The following is a 21,835-nucleotide window of genomic DNA, read 5'->3' on the forward strand; positions in this document are numbered from 1 at the left end:
TATTTTTTTCCAATTTTAGATTTTCCTGTCTTCTCAGGACTTGATTCCCACCCATTTCTCATGGAAAACTATTGAATGGTTATCATTTGGGGGTGTTGTTAATTTATTTTTTTTATAATTAATCGAGTCACTCAAAGTTCATCTCATCTCAAATATTAAATTTGTATGCAGAATACTGCATGTTTTGTGTTTAACCCCCCAGCCCAATAAAAGCTCCCAAAACACAAAACATGATAAAAAAAAGTAATTAAGTTAATGAGGACAAACTCGATAGAAAATTTGTGAACGATACGTCACACTCCGGATTAAGCAATGCCAGGCTGTATGTTCACATATGGCCACTAGATGTCAGTCTTTACATAAACACAAACATCATATCCTTTATTGATTTTATGGAAGGACCTCAAGTCTTATTAAGAGTTTATATAAAATCTGCCAGGGGCCATACTACATGTGGACAGTTTATAATGGTTTATTATGATACATAATAAATTCAATTGTTGATTACATGTTTTGGAGCATAATTGGCAATTCAGAGATTTTTAGTCACACAACACTTTACAAAAAAAAAAAAAAAAAAAAAAAGTGTAAGTCTTTTGCAGCAGAGGGAGACTGCACTTCCTGAACAGAAAGCCTCAAGCATTATTTGATGGCTCTCCTAATAAAATGGGATGGCATAGCTTAACATGTGACCAATGCATGCTTCCCAAGTCATGCACAACTCGAGGAGTTGGTTGCACATCTTCGTAGAACTGTATGGCCTCATTGGTGCATGTGATGCCATTCCGGTTATTACAACCAACACACAAACCTCACTTTGACATTTTTCCAAATTGAGGTCAGAGATATTATCACTGAGGAGTCGGCCGCTCGTTTTCAATGGAGAAGAATGGGTCTGGTATTCCATAACCGAAGCTGTGCATCCTGTTTTGATACATAACCTTACAAAATTCTTAATTTCTCAGGCTAATTTAAAGCACCCGATTATACTTATTAACTGTTTAAAGGGGCAAGCAGACTACAGTGTCAGTATTGTTGCAGCTCTGACTGAGCTCCAAATCTTCAGATCATGTGGCTGTGAGCAGAGCAAAGCGTTGAGTACTCATGTCTCCTGTGCATTAGCTGCTGATCAAATTAGAAACCCGTTGCTGTTGCATCCTGGTCACAAAAGATCTTATCTCAAGTGAAAACTAGTCTGAACACGCATACCCTGCTTTCCTATCAACTAAAATAAGGGTCTGACACACTTGATTGCTTTGCCATAAACACAAACGCTTTGTTTTTGTGACCTTAATTATCTGTGTTTAGGATTCAATAGTTCTGGGGAAAAAAATGAACTCCTAGAGCCCTACTTGTATGTCCAGCACAAGATGATCTTGAAGTGCAGGATTTTACAGTTACAAAAGGGTGTTTGCGCCGTTGTGGGTGTGAACACAGCCATACACATGCTTCTAATATTTGACGCCACTATTTTAGTAAACAAGGTCAGCAAATTCTCACATACGATATGAATTGTTGTTATATCGTGAAGAAGAGGCCTGATGGATCACTCGAAAGAGACTTCGATTTTCTCTTCGTCAGCTGTGGCGTAACCCTAACACCTATGGAGTACCAGGGGGGTCCACACCTCTTTAAAGACTCTCCCTCACCCCCCACCAATCGGCTCCAGGGTTCTGTGGGATCCGAGTGAGCAGACACTGTTAGCACGCCTGATATGAGGGCCTGATCAAAGCTGGCGCTTTCTGCCTGACCGATTTCCACAGGATTAAGGATTAGGGAGACAGGAAGCTGGGAGAGGCACACAGACAATCCGGGAGAGAGAGACAAAAAAAAAAAAAAAAAAAAGATGATGATGGTGATGGAGAGTGAAAACGTTGGCGGAGACAAAGAGGGGTCATGAGGCACTGGCAGAGAACATCTTGGGAAAAGAATGCAAGACTAAGGGCACATGTCAGTATAAGGATGTACAAAAGAGTCCCTTGTATTTTCTGAAGAAGAACCCAATACAAGGTAATGCTACTGTACAACAAATGGTAGATTGTACTTAATCTGGAATGGGGTGGATGGCCGATCAAAATCCCGTTTAGGAGGCCTTAAATGTTGTCGTTGAGAGATTTCACGAAGACAAAAATCTTGAAATCCAACAGGCGAGCGGCGATAAGGCTCAAATGGGAGAAGAAAAAGGGAACGTAATGTGAACAGGAAAAGAGCAATTAAGTAGGGGAAGTTCTATTTTTTACGATCACCAAATAAAAGAACATTTGGCAATATGAAAGATGAGCAGCTGCCTCTTATTAGCAATAAAACGATTTGAAAGGCCACATCCAAATAATTTGCAAATTCTTCCGCATTACTATAACATACCATCATCCCTTATTAAAATTCTGATTTCACAATTGAAAATTGACAACACACATTTACAACTATATCAGAGCATTTTGCTTCCAAGAGGTTAAACAAGAAACAAATAAAAGGCCATTCACACCCTTTGTAAGATTATCTTATTTGCCCGCGCTTGTGTCAATTCCTGCTCCTGACCAATGGCAATAAACGAAGCGGCCTCCCTGTCACAGAGACAGTTGGCACGGAAACAGCACATTACACCATCGTCCAAACCTCCTCCCATTCTGCTGTCGTCATCACTCCCCACCCCTCCCTCTCTCTTGCTAGTATGTTTTTTCCATCATTAATGAAATTACAAGCAATGGCAGCCTTAACCTTAAACACACACACCGCCACCTCCATTCAAACCAACTCTCCTTCATAAATTTCATCACCATAGCATCCAAATAAATCCAGCTCCATTTTCTCTCCCTTTTTCATTCTCTCTTAGTCTCATGATTTAATCCTGACCATTTCCCCCCTTCTCTCCCTTGCTCGCTCTCTATCCTTGCTGCTGACTCCTCCCTCCATTTCTGTCCTGTACTCCCTCTCCCTGTCTCTGACACACACGCACACACACACACGCACGCACACACATATACACGCCTTCCACCCCCATCGCTGCAGTGTCTCAACTGCCTTGGAGCAAACGAGAGGAGGATACTGACGTGTAAAAGCCACATTAAAGATAGAGACAGGCAATGTATGTGTGTGTGTATGTGTGTGTAAGTAATCGGGAACATGAGGAAGACACCAAAATGAAGACGTGCGAGTAAAAGGGCGGATTGCTCAGAGGCGTTTCAGGGGGCTCATCTGCAGTATCCTTTGTAAACGGATGCTGGCTTGTGAACACGGTAAGGCTAACTACTACTCAGACTGCTGTTTTTATTTCTTTTCCTTTTTGGGAACGCGGTTAGGTAGGACAAATGCGGGGCACCTGTGTGCGCGTTGGGTGTGTTTTCGCAAAACGGGCAAGGTGATGTTCAGAGATGACACCAAGGCAACCAGATTGTCCGGCCCCCTCCTCCACCCTGCTAGCTGTGTGCCAGTGGACAGTGCTATCATCTTGTTATTTGCATCATCACCAAAGAGCATCCTCCATCCTTAAGGATGCTTTTGTCACAACTGCGTGCAGAAATCTTAAAGTTGGCTTATGTAGGACAAGGGTGTGTGTGTGCATGTGTGCGTGTAGGCCACTGGGGCTTGGAAATAGGAGAGGAATAGAAGAACCACATGATCAGGTGTTGGCTTCCAAAGACGCGAGCTGGAAGGGGACAAAATTCCTTTTTAGTATTGCCGGGACAGATTTGTAGGAGCGGCGTGGGACTGGCGCCGACCGCCGCTTTACGCCTGCGTTAAATCATCATTGATCATCGTTGAGTTGATTTAGGGATTGTGACGGCAAGGAGGGGAGGGGGTGGGAGTTTAAGCCGCCTTTCATATGTAGTAAATTTGCTGATAATAATCGGTTTTGTACGGTATACTTGTGCTCCATGCCTGAGAGACAGGGAGGGAACCATTGCAGCTGAGAGGTGGGGTGGGGGGGCTTGGGGGGGTTAACAGTAAGGAGGCAGATGGGGCAGAGGGGCGGAGGTTGTGATGCTGCAGAGAGAAAGAAGGAAAGAAGGGAAAAAGACCATTTGGATCGACTTGCATGTTAAAAAAAAAAAATAGTACTGCAGGAAATGCTGGCTTCTTATCATGACAACGCACGAAGAGCGTCACCAGACGTCTCGGAATTAGGGTTACAAAAAAAAAATGGCTAAAGTCTACTGTGCTTGTCAAAATGGATCAGGAAGATTAGCTTATGCTCGCGTGGTTTGGGCTCGTCGAGAAAGGATAGGAATATTGATCAGTCTCTGTCTGACACATGGGCTTTTATAGCTCGCTGTTCTTAATCAAGTCCCTGTTCAAGGTTTTTTTTACAAGCCCCATTTTGGAGCTTTCCAGTCCGGTTTGTTATCCAAAATGTGTAACTCATCATTCGCTTGAGATGCATCTACTCCCTTCCCACCCTTCACTTCCATTTGATTGGTTCAATATGTCCGAAGAACATTAGCCATGTAGCAAGCTATGTGTGTTATTTGAAGCTTTAGGACTTTGTGTCACACCAATTACCGAGAGCAGGAAACACCGTGGGAAATAGTAGCGTGTGCATCTTTCGATATTTCCACCTGTTTGCCCACAGTCGGGTCACTGCTCGGAAACCCGACGGGAGGCCAAGCAAGGTCAAGCTCGCTGTGACAAAAGCTTTAATCAGCCCTGCAAGCTGCAGTAACATCTGAGTGGCTTTTATTTGCTAAACTGTTGACTTTTTGGCTTGTAATGTTTGATGAAGCGGGAGAAGGTGGGATGTCTGCGGTCCAAAGTGTGGAAAATGAGTAAAGCTCAAAAATCCTCAAGAGCTCGAGTTTTGTTTTTTCCCATGCAAATGCATTGGGAATTAATTCCAAATCAAAATATTGGGAAAAATATTTTGATTTGGAATTAAAAAAAACCTTAAATAAATAAATATTAAGATGTTCAATAAATATCATAGACAATGTTAGTATTAAAAACACGTGAATGATAAAACTATCAATGATAAAAAAAGCCAAATATGGCTATTTTCTTTTCTTTTTCTTGTTTAGTATGACAATGTACTCCGCAAACAAGTTTATCAACTTTTCCCAGTCGGGACCAACGTAAATAGAGGATCCTTTCTAACTGCTTGGTATTTGTGTTGCATCGAGTCAACCGACGTCGAGCTCCTGTGAACTGGCATTTCAGCCAATTACGATTGAATTACGGTTAGCCGTTCCTCCGCATTTCTTAGTTTTGTCGGTTTCGCCTAACTAACTTAACAGAAATTGCTTCTCCTTTCATTTTCTGCCAAGCACAATCAAATCAATACAATTCTCATGTTTAAATTGAGATTGCATTATCCAATCCTCCCAATGTCAAAATAGCTAAAAGCCAAACGACTCCCGTTCCTATTATTCCAAACGCAACGGAATAAAGGCTCACTTGAGCGTGTTTTAACAAATGATTGAACATGTCAAAATATTGACTGAAACAAGAATTTGGATTGAACGGTTTCAGTAAGTGGAAATGCTATTAAAAACGAGTCCTCCATCTCAACTGTGCCGATGGCAAATGTTTGCCACAGTACGCTGTCCGTCAAATGAGCATATAAAAACCAGCGCGACTGTGACAAAAAATGACCTCCTTCCGACTCTTTTGTTACTTGCTTCTTTCGAGTCCAGTGGGTGAAATAATGACTGGGGACAGCACAGGCAGATTTGATTTAAAAGGCACAAACAAAACTGTAAAGGGACACACCCAGTTGCCCGCACACTGGGGACACCCCTGTGGCACTTTTACATTACCAAGCCAAGTGCTAGAAATTTTATTCTTCAAAATTGGGGACAAGCCCCACTACAGTTGAAGTGTCGTACGGCTAATTTGTCCGCTATTTAACGTAAAGTGTGGATATTAGAGTCACTCTGATTTGTGCTACAGCGGTTGCTCACTTTACGAGATTTTGACAAATAGTGCAGAATGAACCGGTTTGTGGAGCAGCATAAGAATCAAGTTATATCAAGCGCCACACAAAGACATGCTCTGTTACCGCTGTAGATTCATTTGACTTTGTCTGATTTATGGCCGACAAGTTTTTTTTATATAAACATGTGAACAGACAGGGAGAACTATGACTTGACTAAATGAAGCTCCTCCCCTCAGTTCAACATAGTCGCATGGCAACAAGATGTTTTTTATGAGACCGGTGGGACAAATCTTTCAATCAGCAAATCGGTGAATCTTTCAACAAATAACGTTAGCATAGGTTAGCAACGGCGTGTTTCGGCTACAAATTTAGGTTACGTTTTAGGTTACGCCCTCGTAACTGCTCTTGAACTCTTATGTCGGACAATGTAAGATTTATTAATTAAACTAATTACAAAATGTGCTTTGCATGGAACTCGTTTAGACACGATAATACCAACAATGACACTGAACTATTGTCTTCGAACGAGACAATGCTTATATTCAGCTGCTTCGGCACTGGTGTTTATTTATTTATTTATTTATTTATTTTATCCTGGCCAGGTTATTACCTGGCAACATGTTCTTTGGGAGCCAATTCTCTTGTGCAGGCAGTGACATAAAGAGGACTAATAAATATCTTATGAGTCTGTGTTGAATCAAACCCATTTTTAAGGCCGGGGCTTGAAGCAGCACTGCATTCTTCTTTGGTGTTGTAAAAAACAACATTTGCTCGACCCGCTTCTTTCTTTCTCCTTTGACCTCCATCTCTCTCGCTCATCTATGCCCGGCACCACATACAGGAGCCCGTCTGTTTCCCTTCTGAAGGCCAACAAGTGAACGGGCCTTCACTTGCTGCACTCAAATGTGAGAGGGCAGAGTAAGAGAGGGGGGGGGGGGGGGGGGCAAACAGACCAACTTTGTGTTCCCAATGCACACACATAACAGTAGTCATATGACAACAAGGAGGCAGTGGAGAGGGAGGGGAGGAGGGGTAATGGTGGTAGTGGGTTGATGATGCGGCCCGCGGGCAAGAGATGTAGCTGTGCACTGAAAGCAATTATAGGTAGTATGCGTATTGTGTTCACTTACACATAGAACTTTTGAATTCTACACAGAGGGGTCATAAAGGTCAAACACAATCTGCTCCAGGGTCAAACTGCCATTTTAGTAAGAGATGGGCGAGTATCGTGTATCAGTATCGGTGCCGATACCAGCCTCAGTATCAGTACTTGCAACAATGGCGCCTTATTGAGACCCTTTTCCAATTGGGAACTAGAAATTAGAAAATTTAGTAGAAAATTGCTGTTAGCCTAATGTAATTTCAAGGAAAATTGAAAATATAAAAATATAAAAACATAAAATGTTAAAATATAAAATATGTTTTAAAAAATATAAAACAATATGTATAAAAAATATACAAAATTATTAAAATATTGGTATCGGTGAAAGCCGTTATACAAGTGCAAAATGAATTATTACTCTACTCCACGGCTCTTGCTCAGGATCACGTTGAGCTGAAGCCTATCTCAGCTGATTTGGGCCGATCACAGGGAACGTACAAACGCGCATTCACATTGCCATTGAGTGCAAACTGATCCCATGTTGCCTGCACAGAAAGTCAAGCCAACAAACCACCATCAGTAACTCACCACTGTTTATAGTACAACAGCAAAACAATAAAACACTCAGTCCTAACTTTAATGGCCATGACTATTCCAGAGCTTCCACCATGGATGAGACTCAAGCAGTAAATACATGTCTACATGTGTCCACCTTGTGCCATCCTTGTTCTCGCAGCCTGTGCACAAACACGCCATTCTCAACGCTAGCTGGCCTCGTGACTCAATGTGACTTGCTAGATTGATGAAAGGGGAACGCAGCATCAACAACATTAAACAAGGCATTATTGCAAAAAAGAAAGCTCGCCCCCCCCCCGCCACCAGCATCCCGTCCCCGCTTTTAAAACGGCCCACTGTTTTGGGAAAAGAACAGCGCCCGTCATTGTTGTCCATAATGAATGAGTTGCATCCCCACGTGTGCACACAGGCATCCATTTCTCCAGTCTGCTTTTAACGTTGCATAACCGACACGATATTAGGTACATGTACACCTGCTAATCCTATCCCAACCCTTACTTGACAAAAAAAAAGAAAAAAAAAAAAAATCAAAGAAAAATTGCACCGGGGGCCGTGCAATAAAATACTGAGTGCCCCAACTTCACAAACGCTCAAAACTAAATTGGTTTATGCCAATTTCTTACGCTGGCTGCACAGGCGCCTGCTTACAAAAACAGGGCCCCAAGTGTTTGTAGATTTTGCAAGTACATAATTAAAAAAAATTTTATAATACTTGAAATCAGGCTTTGAGGCTAAATTCCACTTTTGGGTGGTCTTAGTGCTGATTTTTTGTCAGCTATGGAAAATTATTTCCAAGAATCTCACTATTCAAAGCTATTTTCCCCAAATAACAATTAAACATTTGAGCTTTATTTACGCTGCATTGCATTTTGTCCAGAAGGCTAAATCCAGCCGAGACTAACATAAAGCAAAGCACTTAGATTTGCTGCGATTATCAGGCACGAATGAATCTATGTTGATTAAAGAAGCTTTCAGAATAAATTAACAAAATAATCCACCAGAACAAACCCTCACGCTTTTGTATTTTCACAGCAGATTGTTTTTTTTTTTTAATTAAAGTTTTATCTTCCATTAGAGGTTACTCACATGCTACTATAAAACAAATTCATGCTTTTGTTGGCCAAGTTAAATTAAATACACACCAAAATCCAACCTCTGGTCACTTTTTATATCTCTGAATTGTAAGGTGTCTGACAACTCTGCATTATCCAAAGTTTTGAAATGTGATCTCATTCTCATAAAACTCCCAACATGATGCTTTAGTAGCAGAATGGGACTTGTGGGGGTACTTTGGAGCCCAATTAAGTACGTCTTAATAGCTGCAAAAGAATCAAAACGTAAACTTGCACAAAGTGTCGGATGGTGCAGAAAAATCGTCTGACCTATATCTATTCTAATTTTGATGTTAAGTGGGCCCAACACGCAGCTCTGAGTCATCACTGCCAAGCAGGCTTTCTAGCTTGGGAGTGCTTGTACATGTTCTGTTCCTCTGAGCTCCGCACGGTTAAGCATACATTATGCTCATTAGCTGCAAAATAAGGCATCCCGCTTGTGTTTCAATCAAACAATGTCTGTGCTCCAATCCGGGATGACACCGATCAATCATCCGCCGGGTGGAACCATAAAATTGACTGTTTGCTTTTTTTGTCCCAGATTCCAGCGTGCACTTATAGAGCAATAACTCTATACAGAGACAGATAATTATAATAAGTTAGCGCGCCGCTAACATTTTTGCCTATATCATTTAATATCAGTGTAGCGTGTCAGCAAAGCTTGATGTTTATTTCAAAAATGAAAAATTTATGTATTCCCTCTGTTCGATTGCAAAAGTACGCCAATCTCTCTGGTGTTTGTCGGCTCCTAATTAGAGGGGCCGCTTCGCTACTCGCCGGCCGAGCATAACGAACAGCAACGTTCAATACGCAGCGCTCGGAAAGAAATCAAATTGTGATTTATTGGAATGAAACACGTTGAAATGAAGCTGCGCATTTCTTGTTGACTGTTGCTCAGCCGCAGCGCCCGGCTTGTTTAAACTGTCAACAGTGTGAGCTGCAGACGTTAAAAATCACTTTGAAACTTCACAAAACCTTGAAAGTCACCTTGACTTCTGCGTAACTGTAACACAAACATACGAAATATTTGTCACAAACATGAGCTTATCTGCTACGCCATGCGTTCGATATCCTCATTTGAATTTGCCATTATCCCTTCGGGAAAAGCCGGTCGGCCGTGTTTATACTGAACAGGCTTACGAGTCACCTTGTGGCGGCTGTGCAACGCGGAAGACAAGCGTAGTCGAGCGGAGCGAGCGGATTGATCGTGCTGCGCTAATGCGTTGCTCGTTCATCACGTACATTAATAATGTCCCTCCAGCAGTGGCTCGTCTCACTTAGGAGGCCAGATTTCTCTCACATGGCTTCAGGAATTCTTTATCAACTGAATAATTACATGCTGTTGTATTTTCACTGGCGGAGCTAGAATTTTCTTCCTCGGAGGGGGGCCATTAGAGGGGCCCGCCCCCCCCCCCCCCCTTCTAACTCCGCCAGTGATTGTTATCTACCACAAAAGTTAAACATTTTATTTGATATACCATCTTAAGGTTAGGTCATAATTTTCCACTATTGGACACAAAGTTCTCTCACTAACCCCTTTCTAAAAGATGCTGTCAGGTGGAGTATAGCGAGTAGCGAGAAGCTAGCTCGCGGCTATTCAAATGATGATGATTAAATGACATGTGAGCGCTTTTCTATGTGAGCCTGCTCTGTGCTCCCCACTGCAAAGCTTTCTTGTCAAATATCTCCTCAAGTACGATAGGGATAACCCTGCCATTGTGAAGATGTCAGCGGATGGTGCCAAGCAAAGTTAGAGCGGGCCCTCCAAACCCAGAGACAAAGGAAGTACAGTCATCTAAAAGTCACACACTTCCTCAGTGCCCAACTGGTCTAGATACTCAAACGTTAAATGCCAGTCATACCATTTGTTTACTTGAACAGTGGAACACTGAAGTTATACAATTGACAACTCAGTAAAAATGAATGAAAGGATTTTTCTTTGTGACCTTTTTGCAGCCGTATTTCAAACTATCACGGTGGCGTCATACAAGACGTCAGCGTATTGTGTTAAATTCCAGTCACAAGCATCAAAGGATTATTTCACCTTTTTTTTTTTTTACTTAACATATTTCAAAGGTTTTATGTGTTGTGCGTGTATCTGTGAAGTCACAAAGTGTCAGCATAGATTATCAGTTCAGCATCTGTGAAATATTTTTTTTTCCTAAAGTTATTCTAAAAGATGCTCTGATGTCCCAAAGGGTTCAAAGGGTTTGTTTGGCTAACAATAGCTTAAACACTTTTATGCTAGTTGCAGCTTGAGCGCGGAAATATTCGAACATTTCCTCGAGGCAAATTATTTGAAAATACAAATAAATCAAATTGTGTTCGACCTTTGACTTTGTACTGAAATGATTGCCGCACTAGCATATTTTCCCCACTGGATGCATGAACACTGCATGCCCTATAGCGCAAGTCAATGCTAACCGGAACAAATCAAACGCAAGCCTGCGACTGTGACGCCTCATTCATCAACACACAACACGATGGATAAAACCTGTGCTGTTCATTTTTCTTCCTACAATTATATTCATTCCTAAAAAAAAAATACATTTTGCATTGGGACTTATCGCTAACACCGATGCACATTAGCAGGATTGTACCAGATGTGTCCGCTTCAGTAACACATCCTGCTATACTGTACTTTTTTTTTTAATCAATATAATTCTTGATGACCTAGATAGGTTTGTTGACTCACTGTAATCTCACCATCATGTTTGTGTACATATTTTGACATCCACCAACCAGCCATTTAGTAGCCAGCCATTCACTGCTGTAGGGATAAACACATGCTTTGAACAGCAGAGGGAGGATTGGAAAATTGTGTGAAGAAAAAAAAAAAAAGTACGTTAGCTAAAGTACCACCTTGTCATATACCTAAGCACTCATGATACATTAAGACGCCTGCCTGCCAACACCTGCTATTTATTCCTCACCAAGCTGTCCAATTTACATCTGAATTCCATAATTGACAATAGTAGTGGATGTGACAGTCTGCAAGACATGTGAAATGGTGTCAGCAATGATGCGCGTTAGCATTTTGTTGTTAAGGTCAGCACTGCTCCAACTTTTAATGAGGATATGATGAAGGTCAGCATTTTCTTTTTTCCTTTATAGTTGTTTGCACTCTTGGCAATGTATTCTCTTACAATTATCTAATGTGGTGCAACTTCAAAAGCTGAAGAAATGCAGTTGCTGCATTTTTATTATTTTTTTAAAGGATTTTTTGCATAGCTTTAACATCTGTGCCTGTCTGTCATTGAGTGAATAGAATCAGGTGCCTGAAGCTCGAAAACCAACTTCTCAATTTGTGTGGAGATGCTTTGTTGCAGTTTATAGGTAGGCAAAGTTTAGGTCTGCCAAAAAAAAAAAAAAACATCGGGCCAAAGCATGATTTCCCGTTTGTGACTCTGCCAATAGAGAACAGCCTGTCTCATTACAGAATATACCGATTTGCCCACAGGCCATCCCTGCACCAGCAAAGCAGAACTATATTAACATCCTACAATATATTGCACTTCAATATTTCTTAAGAAGAAAACCTCTAACTCCCAACTAATATAAACCGCAAATAACCAAAATGAAACTAGATCCCATAGAAAATATTTGTACTTTCCAATAATCCCAGAGCTGCTGGATAACATAACAAAAGTCTGCAAGCGGAGCGGGCTGGCTTCATTGCTTCATTAAAGTGTGGGAGGCACCTGTCATTTTCCCTCAGGACAGTAAATAAAGAATTTTTACTTGACTGCAGTCAAAGAACAGCAGACAATATCCAGAGGTGTACATGCTGTTTTCTCAAAAAGAAACTCGTTTTGCAAAGCTGCTTTTTCCAGCCCGTGTTTCGACATAGTATCTCTGACCTTGATCGTGTCTTGTGTATTTGTGGCACCAACCAGTCAATGTTTTAGAGCATACAGCCATTTAAAAAATGATAGTTTATAATCTTAGCCTTACTTCCATGATGAGAATCTTCAAAATGATCCAAATCGGTGTATTAGTGGAGCGGAAATGTGCCAGGACACGTGTTTCACCAAGCGACACTGGCAGAGCTAGAGGGGGGCCTGCGGGGGCACTGTCCCCCCCCCCCCCGGAAATATGCTTGAAACCCCAGATGCCAGACCAGATAATTAGCTTTTGGGTTTTCCAGTATTGCGATTTTTCAGGGATTTTTTGTTTCCACATTTCCCATGTCATGAATGCATTCCGCAGTTAGCTAATTAGTAGCGTGATGAACCAATCTCTCGTGGAATGTAAAAATTCATGTATTTTATCTTTTGTGTTTTACCAGACTCTAAGAAGAATTTGCAACCCTGTGAAGATAAGTCTCACTCTGGGGTGGATGATTGCGGTGAGCTGACTGGGAGGAGGCAACACAGGAGCCATGCGGGGATGGAGTGAGAGAATTTTCCCGATCACACCCGTCAAGCCCAAACACTTCCTCCACTGACATAAGCCGAAGGTAGTCCGCCTTCCTCCAGCGATTCTCCTTGAGGGGAGCCCCTGCTATGATCCCCATCTCCCTCGGCTTGAGCAGGCAGTCGAACCTCAGTGCAAGGCACTGTGTGGGCATCCCACAAGTCTGGGTTTTGCCCACACGGGACTCACAGACTGCCCCGGAGGAAGAAGAATGAGACACTTCTGAGTCACTCATTTCTGCGGAGGCTCTTCTGGCTCGTTCTGACGTAGCACCTTCTACCGACAATCCTCGACCCCCTCCAAAGTTCCCATCACTTCTTCTCTGCAATTAGTTCACCCGTCAAGCGTCAGCACGAGTTCCTTCGCGCTCACCACGTGGTGGAGGACCATGGGATGCCGTCAGAGCTCGGAGGAGAAGGAAGCGGCTCGGCGCTCGCGGCGAATCGACCGCCACTTGCGATCGGAGAGTCAGCGGCAGAGACGTGAGATCAAGTTATTGCTGCTGGGCACCAGCAACTCCGGCAAGAGTACCATCGTCAAGCAGATGAAGATCATCCACAGCGGCGGCTTCAACCTTGAGGCCTGCAAGGAGTACAAGCCCCTCATCCTGTACAACGCCATCGACTCGCTCACCCGCATCATCCGTGCCCTGACCACCCTTAAGATTGACTTTCACAATCCCGATCGCGCCTACGACGCTGTGCAACTCTTTGCCCTCACGGGGCCGGCGGAAAGCAAGGGAGAGATCACTCCGGAGTTGCTGGGAGTCATGAAACGCCTCTGGGCAGACTCTGGGGTCCAGGAGTGTTTTCAGCGATCCAATGAGTACCACTTAGAGGACAATACCGCTTACTACCTAAACGACCTGGACCGCATTTCTGCGCCCGAGTACATCCCGACGGTGGAGGACATTCTGCGATCCCGAGACATGACCACTGGCATTGTAGAGAACAAGTTCACCTTCAAGGAGCTCACCTTCAAGATGGTAGACGTAGGCGGACAGCGATCCGAGAGAAAGAAGTGGATCCATTGTTTCGAGGGCGTGACAGCAATCATTTTCTGTGTTGAACTGAGCGGCTATGACCTCAAACTCTACGAGGACAACCAGACGGTAAGAAAAATCAATTGTAAAGCTCCGCATACAGACAGGCATAGATCATAATTATGAGAAGGTCAAAGTATCCATGGATCCAGAACTCAGAAGGTAAGGCCATCCTAATTCCTCAGCAAGACTATTACGAACATGGAAAGAAATGGAAGGCACACCTAAAGTGTCTCTGACCGAAGAAGTCTGCATTATCTCTTTCTCATGGTTTGGGAATTTAAGCAATTTCCTTGCCATGCTATATCTATTTCCTTCTTGAGATGTTTTGGTATGCTGAGGTCGTTAATGTTTGGTTTAACTGCCTTTTTGGGAGGCGATCAACAATGGCTACTATTTCAGTTTTTGGACAGGATCACCTCAGGGGTCAGCTATTTTTAGAATTCCACAAGCATATTTTATTTCCTAAAAGGTGTCTGTACCCACAGATAAGTAACACACGAGGCTGTGGGTCCTTGTGGTTACTAGAGTGAGCTAAAAATGCATAGCGTACAGACAAAAGTTGAACAAAAACAGATTGGAACCAATTACAAGTCCAGGTTAAAAATAGACTGTGGAGAAAAATCCAGTATGGTGTTAATTGAGTTCACAGAATCACGTGTGAATCTTTTACCTGTGAGATTTAACAGGTTGCAAAGGCTCTTTTGGGGGTTCACAAGTCCTTGGAATGAAAAACAACTACAATTTTCAGACTGCTAGCTAGAGAGCAACAAAGTATAGATTTCTTGTTAGCTTACAGCAATTGACAAAATAAAACCAGGGTCTCTATTTTTGTGCACAGGCACATGTCACCAACACAAACTATCGAGATTGAATGTGGTCTCAAACAAAATGTCAGCGGTGCTCACACCCACAAAAGCGCAACCACCCCTTTGAAACAGCCTTCTATCAAAATATCGCCCATGTGTAAGAAAATGAGCAATGATGGAAAGAATTCAAGCAGTAGAGATAAGTCCACTTTTCAGCCTCAACATTTGCTCTGCGCTGGTTTCAATATGACAAAAATAACCGGAAGCCCCCAAATAGTTTTCTTCAGCTAACATTCCATTTGATGATTCTAAGGAATAAAAATCTGAGCTGGAATTGCCAAACTACAAACCGATCGGCTTACTATGACAAGATACGTATATAGTAAGTGATGGATCGAACGGATCTGAATTAAGCTAGACTCCATTTTTAATGTTTATCCTGGTAATAAAAAACATTCCTCTGGAAGGAAATGTTGATGCACCAAATCACGCAAGACTTAAAACACACCATAATTACTGTACATTTACCCATCAACCCATTCCCAGTTGCATTTTCCCTGTCCCATCCTTGTCCTCATAATGAATCGGTTTCCGTGGTTACCGTTGCCTAGCAACAAGCCAGTCAAATGCTCCTAATCCTGCAATGTTGACAGTGAGCTGTGACTAGGGAAAGGAGGATGAGAAGGAAAGGGGAGGGGGGGGGTCCAACAAACAGCATCACAGGAGAGAATACGTGTTGATGTACAAAGGTGTGTCAGAAAACTTCCAGGACTAGGATATAATTGAAACACAAATCACAAACTAGAAGATTGCCCCCTTTTGAAGTAATCCCCCCGGAGTCTTTCACACTGCATCTATCACAGCGTAGCCTCAACCCATCCTTTGTGGTCTATACAGCCCCGCGACAGGAAACACACTCCAAATGAAAAATTTGGGTGCAGCGCCGCTGCGAGGACCGACAGCACATCCAATAAGAGAGGTGTGGCGCTGTGATTTCACAGCGAGAATTGCTGTACAGACTACGACACGGAGACAATGGAGAACAATCTCATCCACGCAATGCCCCAGTGTTTGTCGCTCGGAAGAAGATTTAGCATTTTTAACAATGAAAATGTTAAATACGATTCAAATACAATCGAACATAGACACATATAGTTGATTTTATGTCATGTCTTCTTATTTTAATCAAAGTCAGGGATTTCTGTTGGAAGTCCAAACCAGCGGAAAAAGCACCTAGCTCCTTTCTGTTCATTAACTTAGCAATCAGTGCCAAAAATAGCCAGGCCACTATTGTCCCTTCATTTCCTCATGCCTTGCCCTTTGGCCAACGCCTTTACTTTGTTCCTGGAATGAATTTTTTCTCTGTAGACATTGTTGGTGAATTGTTAAAGTCCACACTAGAAGACAGTCCTGGAACTCATCTGACACACTTTGCGTACTCTGCATGTGTTGTGTGAAGGTGAGAGCAGGTGGGGGATGGGGGAGCTGAATGAACGCATGAAATTGCTGATGCCGAGCAAGTCAACGTAGCAATGGCGAGCTAGCTTAAATAGGTACGAACGATCCTCTCCGTTAACTAGTCGTCCTCAAAATGAAACATTCCCAAAAGCGATGACTTTATATTTGACACAGACTGTCCCTATCACAGGCACACAAGCGGATGTCTGCTCCCGTCTCAAATCGGGCACTCAGACATAGTAGATTAAAACATGACCGAGTTCTAAGGGAACCGATTACAACGGTATCATGCAATCAAATTGATCTTGTGACATAATGGCGTCTACTCGACCCTCCAAAAATCCGATGGCTTCGCTAACAAGCTGAGGTTTTGAGACTGTTGTATAACGCTGTGGCAGCAATTCACAGACACTATCCAGTGTACAGATGGCACCGACCCGAAGGGGGGGTGGGGAGTCGAGGCGGCAATTTGCCGACTTTGAAAGTACATTGAGTCGTAACAGACGCGTATTCCACGATACTTGGACAGGGGGTGTGAACGCAACACTTCTAGTGCCAAAGACTGCTAATGTAAGAAAATATTTTTTTCCAGCCTTGGGCCGAGATACCAAGCATAGCGATGTGCTACCTAGACACTGTCGTCGATTGACCAACCGACAATAAATCATCACTTTCATGTGACAAAAGATATGAAATGGGTTCCTTTTCTCAAAGAAAGCTTTTGGTGATTATGTAATGAAGCGCCGTGTGCCAAGAACAAAAGAACACAAATTGCTGGATGTGCTCCATCGTTCGTCTTACTATCTTTTTTTTTTCCTCTCTGTGAAAATGAGAGCGTTATGTTAGGATGAACTAAGGTAATTCACATGGATGCCATCTGGCATGCGATCCCTGTGGTGAAAATCCAAGCTAGGCCAAGCTTTACTATTACATATATACCGCAACATGGTAAGCGGAACTGATTTGTACTTCTTGGTGTTTTTTTTTTTTTGAGGTGTAGGCTTGTTTTGTCAGTGAAGCTCAGTCAAGCGATGCCAGTCGCCATTGTACGACGCAACATTACAGAGCCGTTATTGTGCTGGTAAATACTGAAAAGAACAAACGAGTTGTATTTAGCAGTCGGTGATTTTGAGGCGGGATATGGATTATAAACGCGATTTAAAAATAAGATTCGCAATGCGTTTGCAGTTAGTCCATGTAACAGGGATGATTTGTGAGACTTGGGAAAAGAAATTCGACGTTGGAGGTTTTTCTGTAATTTTCCATTATTAGATTGTGTCTAATGAAGAGTGCGGTAGATGTACATGTATGAGTTAAAATTGCTTACTGTTTAACAATTGTAGAGGACAGGTGGAAAGACGAGAGGCTTCCTAGGCTCAGGTTGTCGTCTCCTGTTTGGATCATCTGAAAGGTGGAGGACAGCCGTCGAATGGCGTTAGAACAGGGGTGTCAAACTTGTTTTTGTCGAGGGCCACATTGTCATTGGAAGGCCATTATGAATGTCAACGCCTTATAACACAACAAACTGATGAATAAATAGTTTTCAAATCAGAGATCAGTAAAAACTGTCTAAATATTGAAAAAAAAAATGTTTGCAGTATTTCTATCTTTTAAAATTAAAGATAATTTGCAACTTTAGTATTGGTACATGAATTTGAGGCACAATTTGTTTTCGCGGTCCACATAAATGGATATGGCGAGCCATATCTGGCCCCCGGGCCTTGAGTTTGACATCTTGGTGTACAGTGATAAGTGACCAGATCTTTTTGATAGTTTGTGCTATATAGGTTAAAATAAAAGGTGATTTTTTTTGGTTCAAATTTCATGACATTTCGCAAAATATACTGAACAAGTATCATCTTAAATGTTAAAACGAAAAAATGTGTAAATTCAATTAATGCTGTGGATTAAAATTCTCATTCATAGTTTTTCTCTTCTTTCACTTTAGTCCACCATTTTTTTTTTTTCCAGGATGTGCAGATCTTGTGATTTGCTCGGAGCATTGTGTTATTCCTGTATACTTTGAAACAACAGCCCTCTCCATCTGACAAGGTCCCAGTCACAAGCTACTGGCCTGTCGCCACATGCCAGCAGCCGCCATTCCGTTTTCTTTTTCTTTTCGACTTCATGTCCAACATCACATGACGTTAAACTTTATGAGAACAAACATATGCATACGTGCTTATTGCTTATCAATCGCAATTGATATAATTTTCCATCATGTGATTTCGAGCGGGGAAAGTGGCTATGTAGCTCAGTATCTGAAAACAACGGAATGACTGCAGGCTATCAGATGCTTCACGTAGGATCTTTTTAACCCTCTAGGTAACTTTGAATGATACTATCGATTTAAGTTAATAAAAGAGATCCGGGTCAGATTGAACTGCTGGCCTGATTCCCTTTTTTGCCTTTGCAGAGCCGAATGGCCGAGAGCTTGCGTCTCTTCGACTCCATCTGCAACAACAACTGGTTCACCAACACTTCGCTCATCCTCTTCCTCAACAAGAAGGACCTGTTGGCTGAGAAGATCAAACGCATTCCCCTGACAGTCTGCTTCCCCGACTACAAGGGCCAGAACACCTACGAGGAAGCCGCCGTCTACGTTCAGCGGCAGTTTGAGGACCTCAACCGCAACAAGGAGACCAAGGAGATTTACTCACACTTCACCTGCGCTACCGACACCAGCAACATCCAGTTTGTGTTTGACGCTGTCACGGACGTGATCATCCAGAACAATCTCAAGTACATCGGGTTGTGCTAGGACTCGACGTTTGGTTGGCGGGTGGGTAGTTGGTTTAGCTCGCCGATGAAGTGCAAGAATGACAGGAAAAAAAATGCAAATGAGAAAGGAAGGACGGTGAGGATTGAAATGTTTTAGTGGGGACAAAGACGAGATTTTTTTTTGCACCGAATATGCAGACACCCACACAGATAAACACCTTTTCTGTTTTGCTCACACAAGATTAAGACGTGGCAACACTAGACATGTACGACAGTTTCCCCACCTGCCTGCCAAACAGAAGACAAAATACTCGCCGGGTGGCTTTTTTGTTCATTTTGTCTCAATTATTTTGTTTGCCTGAGGACATTTAATGCTGCTTTACAGGACACATTGAAGGCAAAAATCAAGGTTCTATTTGTTTTTGTTTTTTGGTCACTTTTAACAATGAGAGTTAGTGAAGGAGCTCGTGTCTCTAGTCGGGAAGCAAAACGTGGGTAGGCATGATGTCACAGGGTCTTTGCCTAAAAGAAGAAACTGCCACAGTTTAAAAAAATATTTTCTAAGCACTATTTCTGTTCTTCTCCACCAAACTCTATAAAGGCTGTTCTGTTCCTCTTTTTGCTTTTTTGTGCATTGAAAAAAAATATATGTATGACAAACCTGCCTTTTATAGCAGGCCACTGACTTACCAGGAGTGTTAGCGTCAAGTGTTCACCATGATAATTCGACTTTCCAGCAAAGACGACAAAAACAGTGCCAAGATCAGTTTGTAAATAAAACATTGATGACAATTATTTTTTTCTTTTGTTTTTCTGGGGGAAAAAAAATTACCTTAAAACATGCATGATTTTGTTACTTTGGGATACTACTCTATTTTCCTTGGAATTTTCTTTTTGTTTTCTTAGGTTTGCAAAGTATATTCCCAAAAATATATATTGAAGTCAAACACTGTGTAAGATTGTACAGCTGTCAAGAGAGGAATCTATTGAAGAGTTCTATCGGGGATGCTACGCTGGTTAAAAAAAAAAAAAAAAAAAATGATAATAGGGTCAAGTCTCATTCGTGAAAATGAGAAAAGGAAAAAGGACAATGGAAAAATATGAAAAAGACGACGCAAAGTTCAATCTTCCTTGCATTCTCTAAGTGGAAATTGTCCAACAGTTGGTATGATGTGTAAATATACTGTCCGGTACACTCTTTGTCAAAACAAATAATAATAGTGGTTGAGTTGGGAGGACTGCAAGAGACAAAGAGAGAAAGAGAGCGAAAGAGAAGGAGAAAGGGGAATTCCATTTTGCTCCTCCTCTTTACCCTTCCTTTCGGTTTATGATGTGCCAACAACCGAGCTAAGGGCTTCACGCTTGACTTTACAGGATGTCCACTTTGAGAAAAAAAAACAGTACAATTAAAACGAAATGAAAAAGGATAACTACAAATAAAACAACTTATGCAAATTTTCATGGTGTTGTAACTGTGTTTTTTGACAGTGACTTTGTCTTGTCCACAACTATGCAGCATCAAGTGAATGGCAACTGGGAACTTACTGTCCAAAATCATGGAATGAGCACTGTTTGTCCCCTTGTGGACAATGAAACTGCCGGGGCACAACTAATTGCCACGTCAAGAATGTAATTAAATTACTCCTGAATAAATGTGGCCTCTTTGTGATGAAGTGACAACATACAGTGCCATGCAGGTCACTGGGGGCAAGGATAAAAAATATATATATCTATAAACCCCAAAATATTATCAAAAAAAACACTGATAAAGATTTATTATAAGTCCCCTACAAGAGACAAGTGGAAATGTTAAAAAAAATCCCGAAAAAAAATCTGGTCTTGCTTATTCAAAAGGATGGGGTGGGGGGCGGGGGGGAGGCAGTGCCCCGTGGGCCCCCTCTAGCTCCGCCAGTGATTCAGGTCTTTGGTGCAAATCATCAACATCCTGGTTCATAAATAACATTGCACACACCAGCTGTGTTCCAATAAATGGCTCATTTTGTGTTCATTTTTTGAAATGAATGCTCCACAAAGTGAATTAGGCCTGCGGTTTATGCTTTTACGGACTGGTTTGGACAATGCTGTGTTGATAAATAAAACCCACTTGGACAAACACAAACACAAATTGGACAGTTCTGCGCAGCCTCGTGAACATCATGTGGAGAGCATCAGCGCCAAACATAAAATTTAAAAAAAGTGCGACGCAGCTCCAAAACAAAAAGCAACTGCAACTGAACCAAGGATAAAAACAACCATTGGGACAGGATTTATTTCCCAGATGGTGTTTTGGTCACAAGGGGGTGCTGATGTTCAACCAGAGGGAAATTCCACTAGTCAAATAATGACAATCTTTTCACGGATTCCTTTTTCTGTAGAAGGCTGAGGCTAATATTGCCCCTCCTCCTTCAAATTCATTTGGTACAGAGAAAATATAATTGCGATATAATAGCATTAACAACCTTCCTCAATTTATTTGAGCATTTTTAAATAGTAAATAGATGCCAGCAAGCCCTTTTTTTCTTTTTTTTTAATGACAATGCTCAACATTTATCCCTATAATAATAATAGTTGTATCCCCAAAAACAAGCCTTGTAAAGCCAGGCCTCAAATATCTTGTGAATTTGCTTGTTTGTTCTAATCATACCTCTCTGCTTCATCCAGCTGAAATGTTCTCAGCTTGGTCTCTAAACTTCCATATCTCCACCTTCATGCAGATTGCCTGATGAGTTA

At 42.0% G+C, this 21,835-nt stretch overlaps 1 protein-coding gene across 1 annotated transcript; it reads left to right on the top strand.

Annotated features, from left to right (window-relative positions):
* Positions 1–2,948: 2,948 nt before the first annotated feature.
* Positions 2,949–20,503, top strand: gnaz (guanine nucleotide binding protein (G protein), alpha z polypeptide). Its single transcript, XM_037266634.1, has 3 exons — positions 2,949–3,236; positions 12,948–14,186; positions 18,801–20,503. Exons 2-3 carry the CDS (start codon positions 13,464–13,466, stop codon positions 19,143–19,145), a joined length of 1,068 nt encoding a protein of 355 aa, XP_037122529.1. The 5' UTR covers positions 2,949–3,236; positions 12,948–13,463; the 3' UTR covers positions 19,146–20,503.
* The last annotated feature ends 1,332 nt before the right edge of the window (positions 20,504–21,835 follow it).

Source organism: Syngnathus acus, chromosome 12 (assembly GCF_901709675.1).
Source record: "Syngnathus acus chromosome 12, fSynAcu1.2, whole genome shotgun sequence".
NCBI classification, from domain to species: domain Eukaryota; kingdom Metazoa; phylum Chordata; class Actinopteri; order Syngnathiformes; family Syngnathidae; genus Syngnathus; species Syngnathus acus.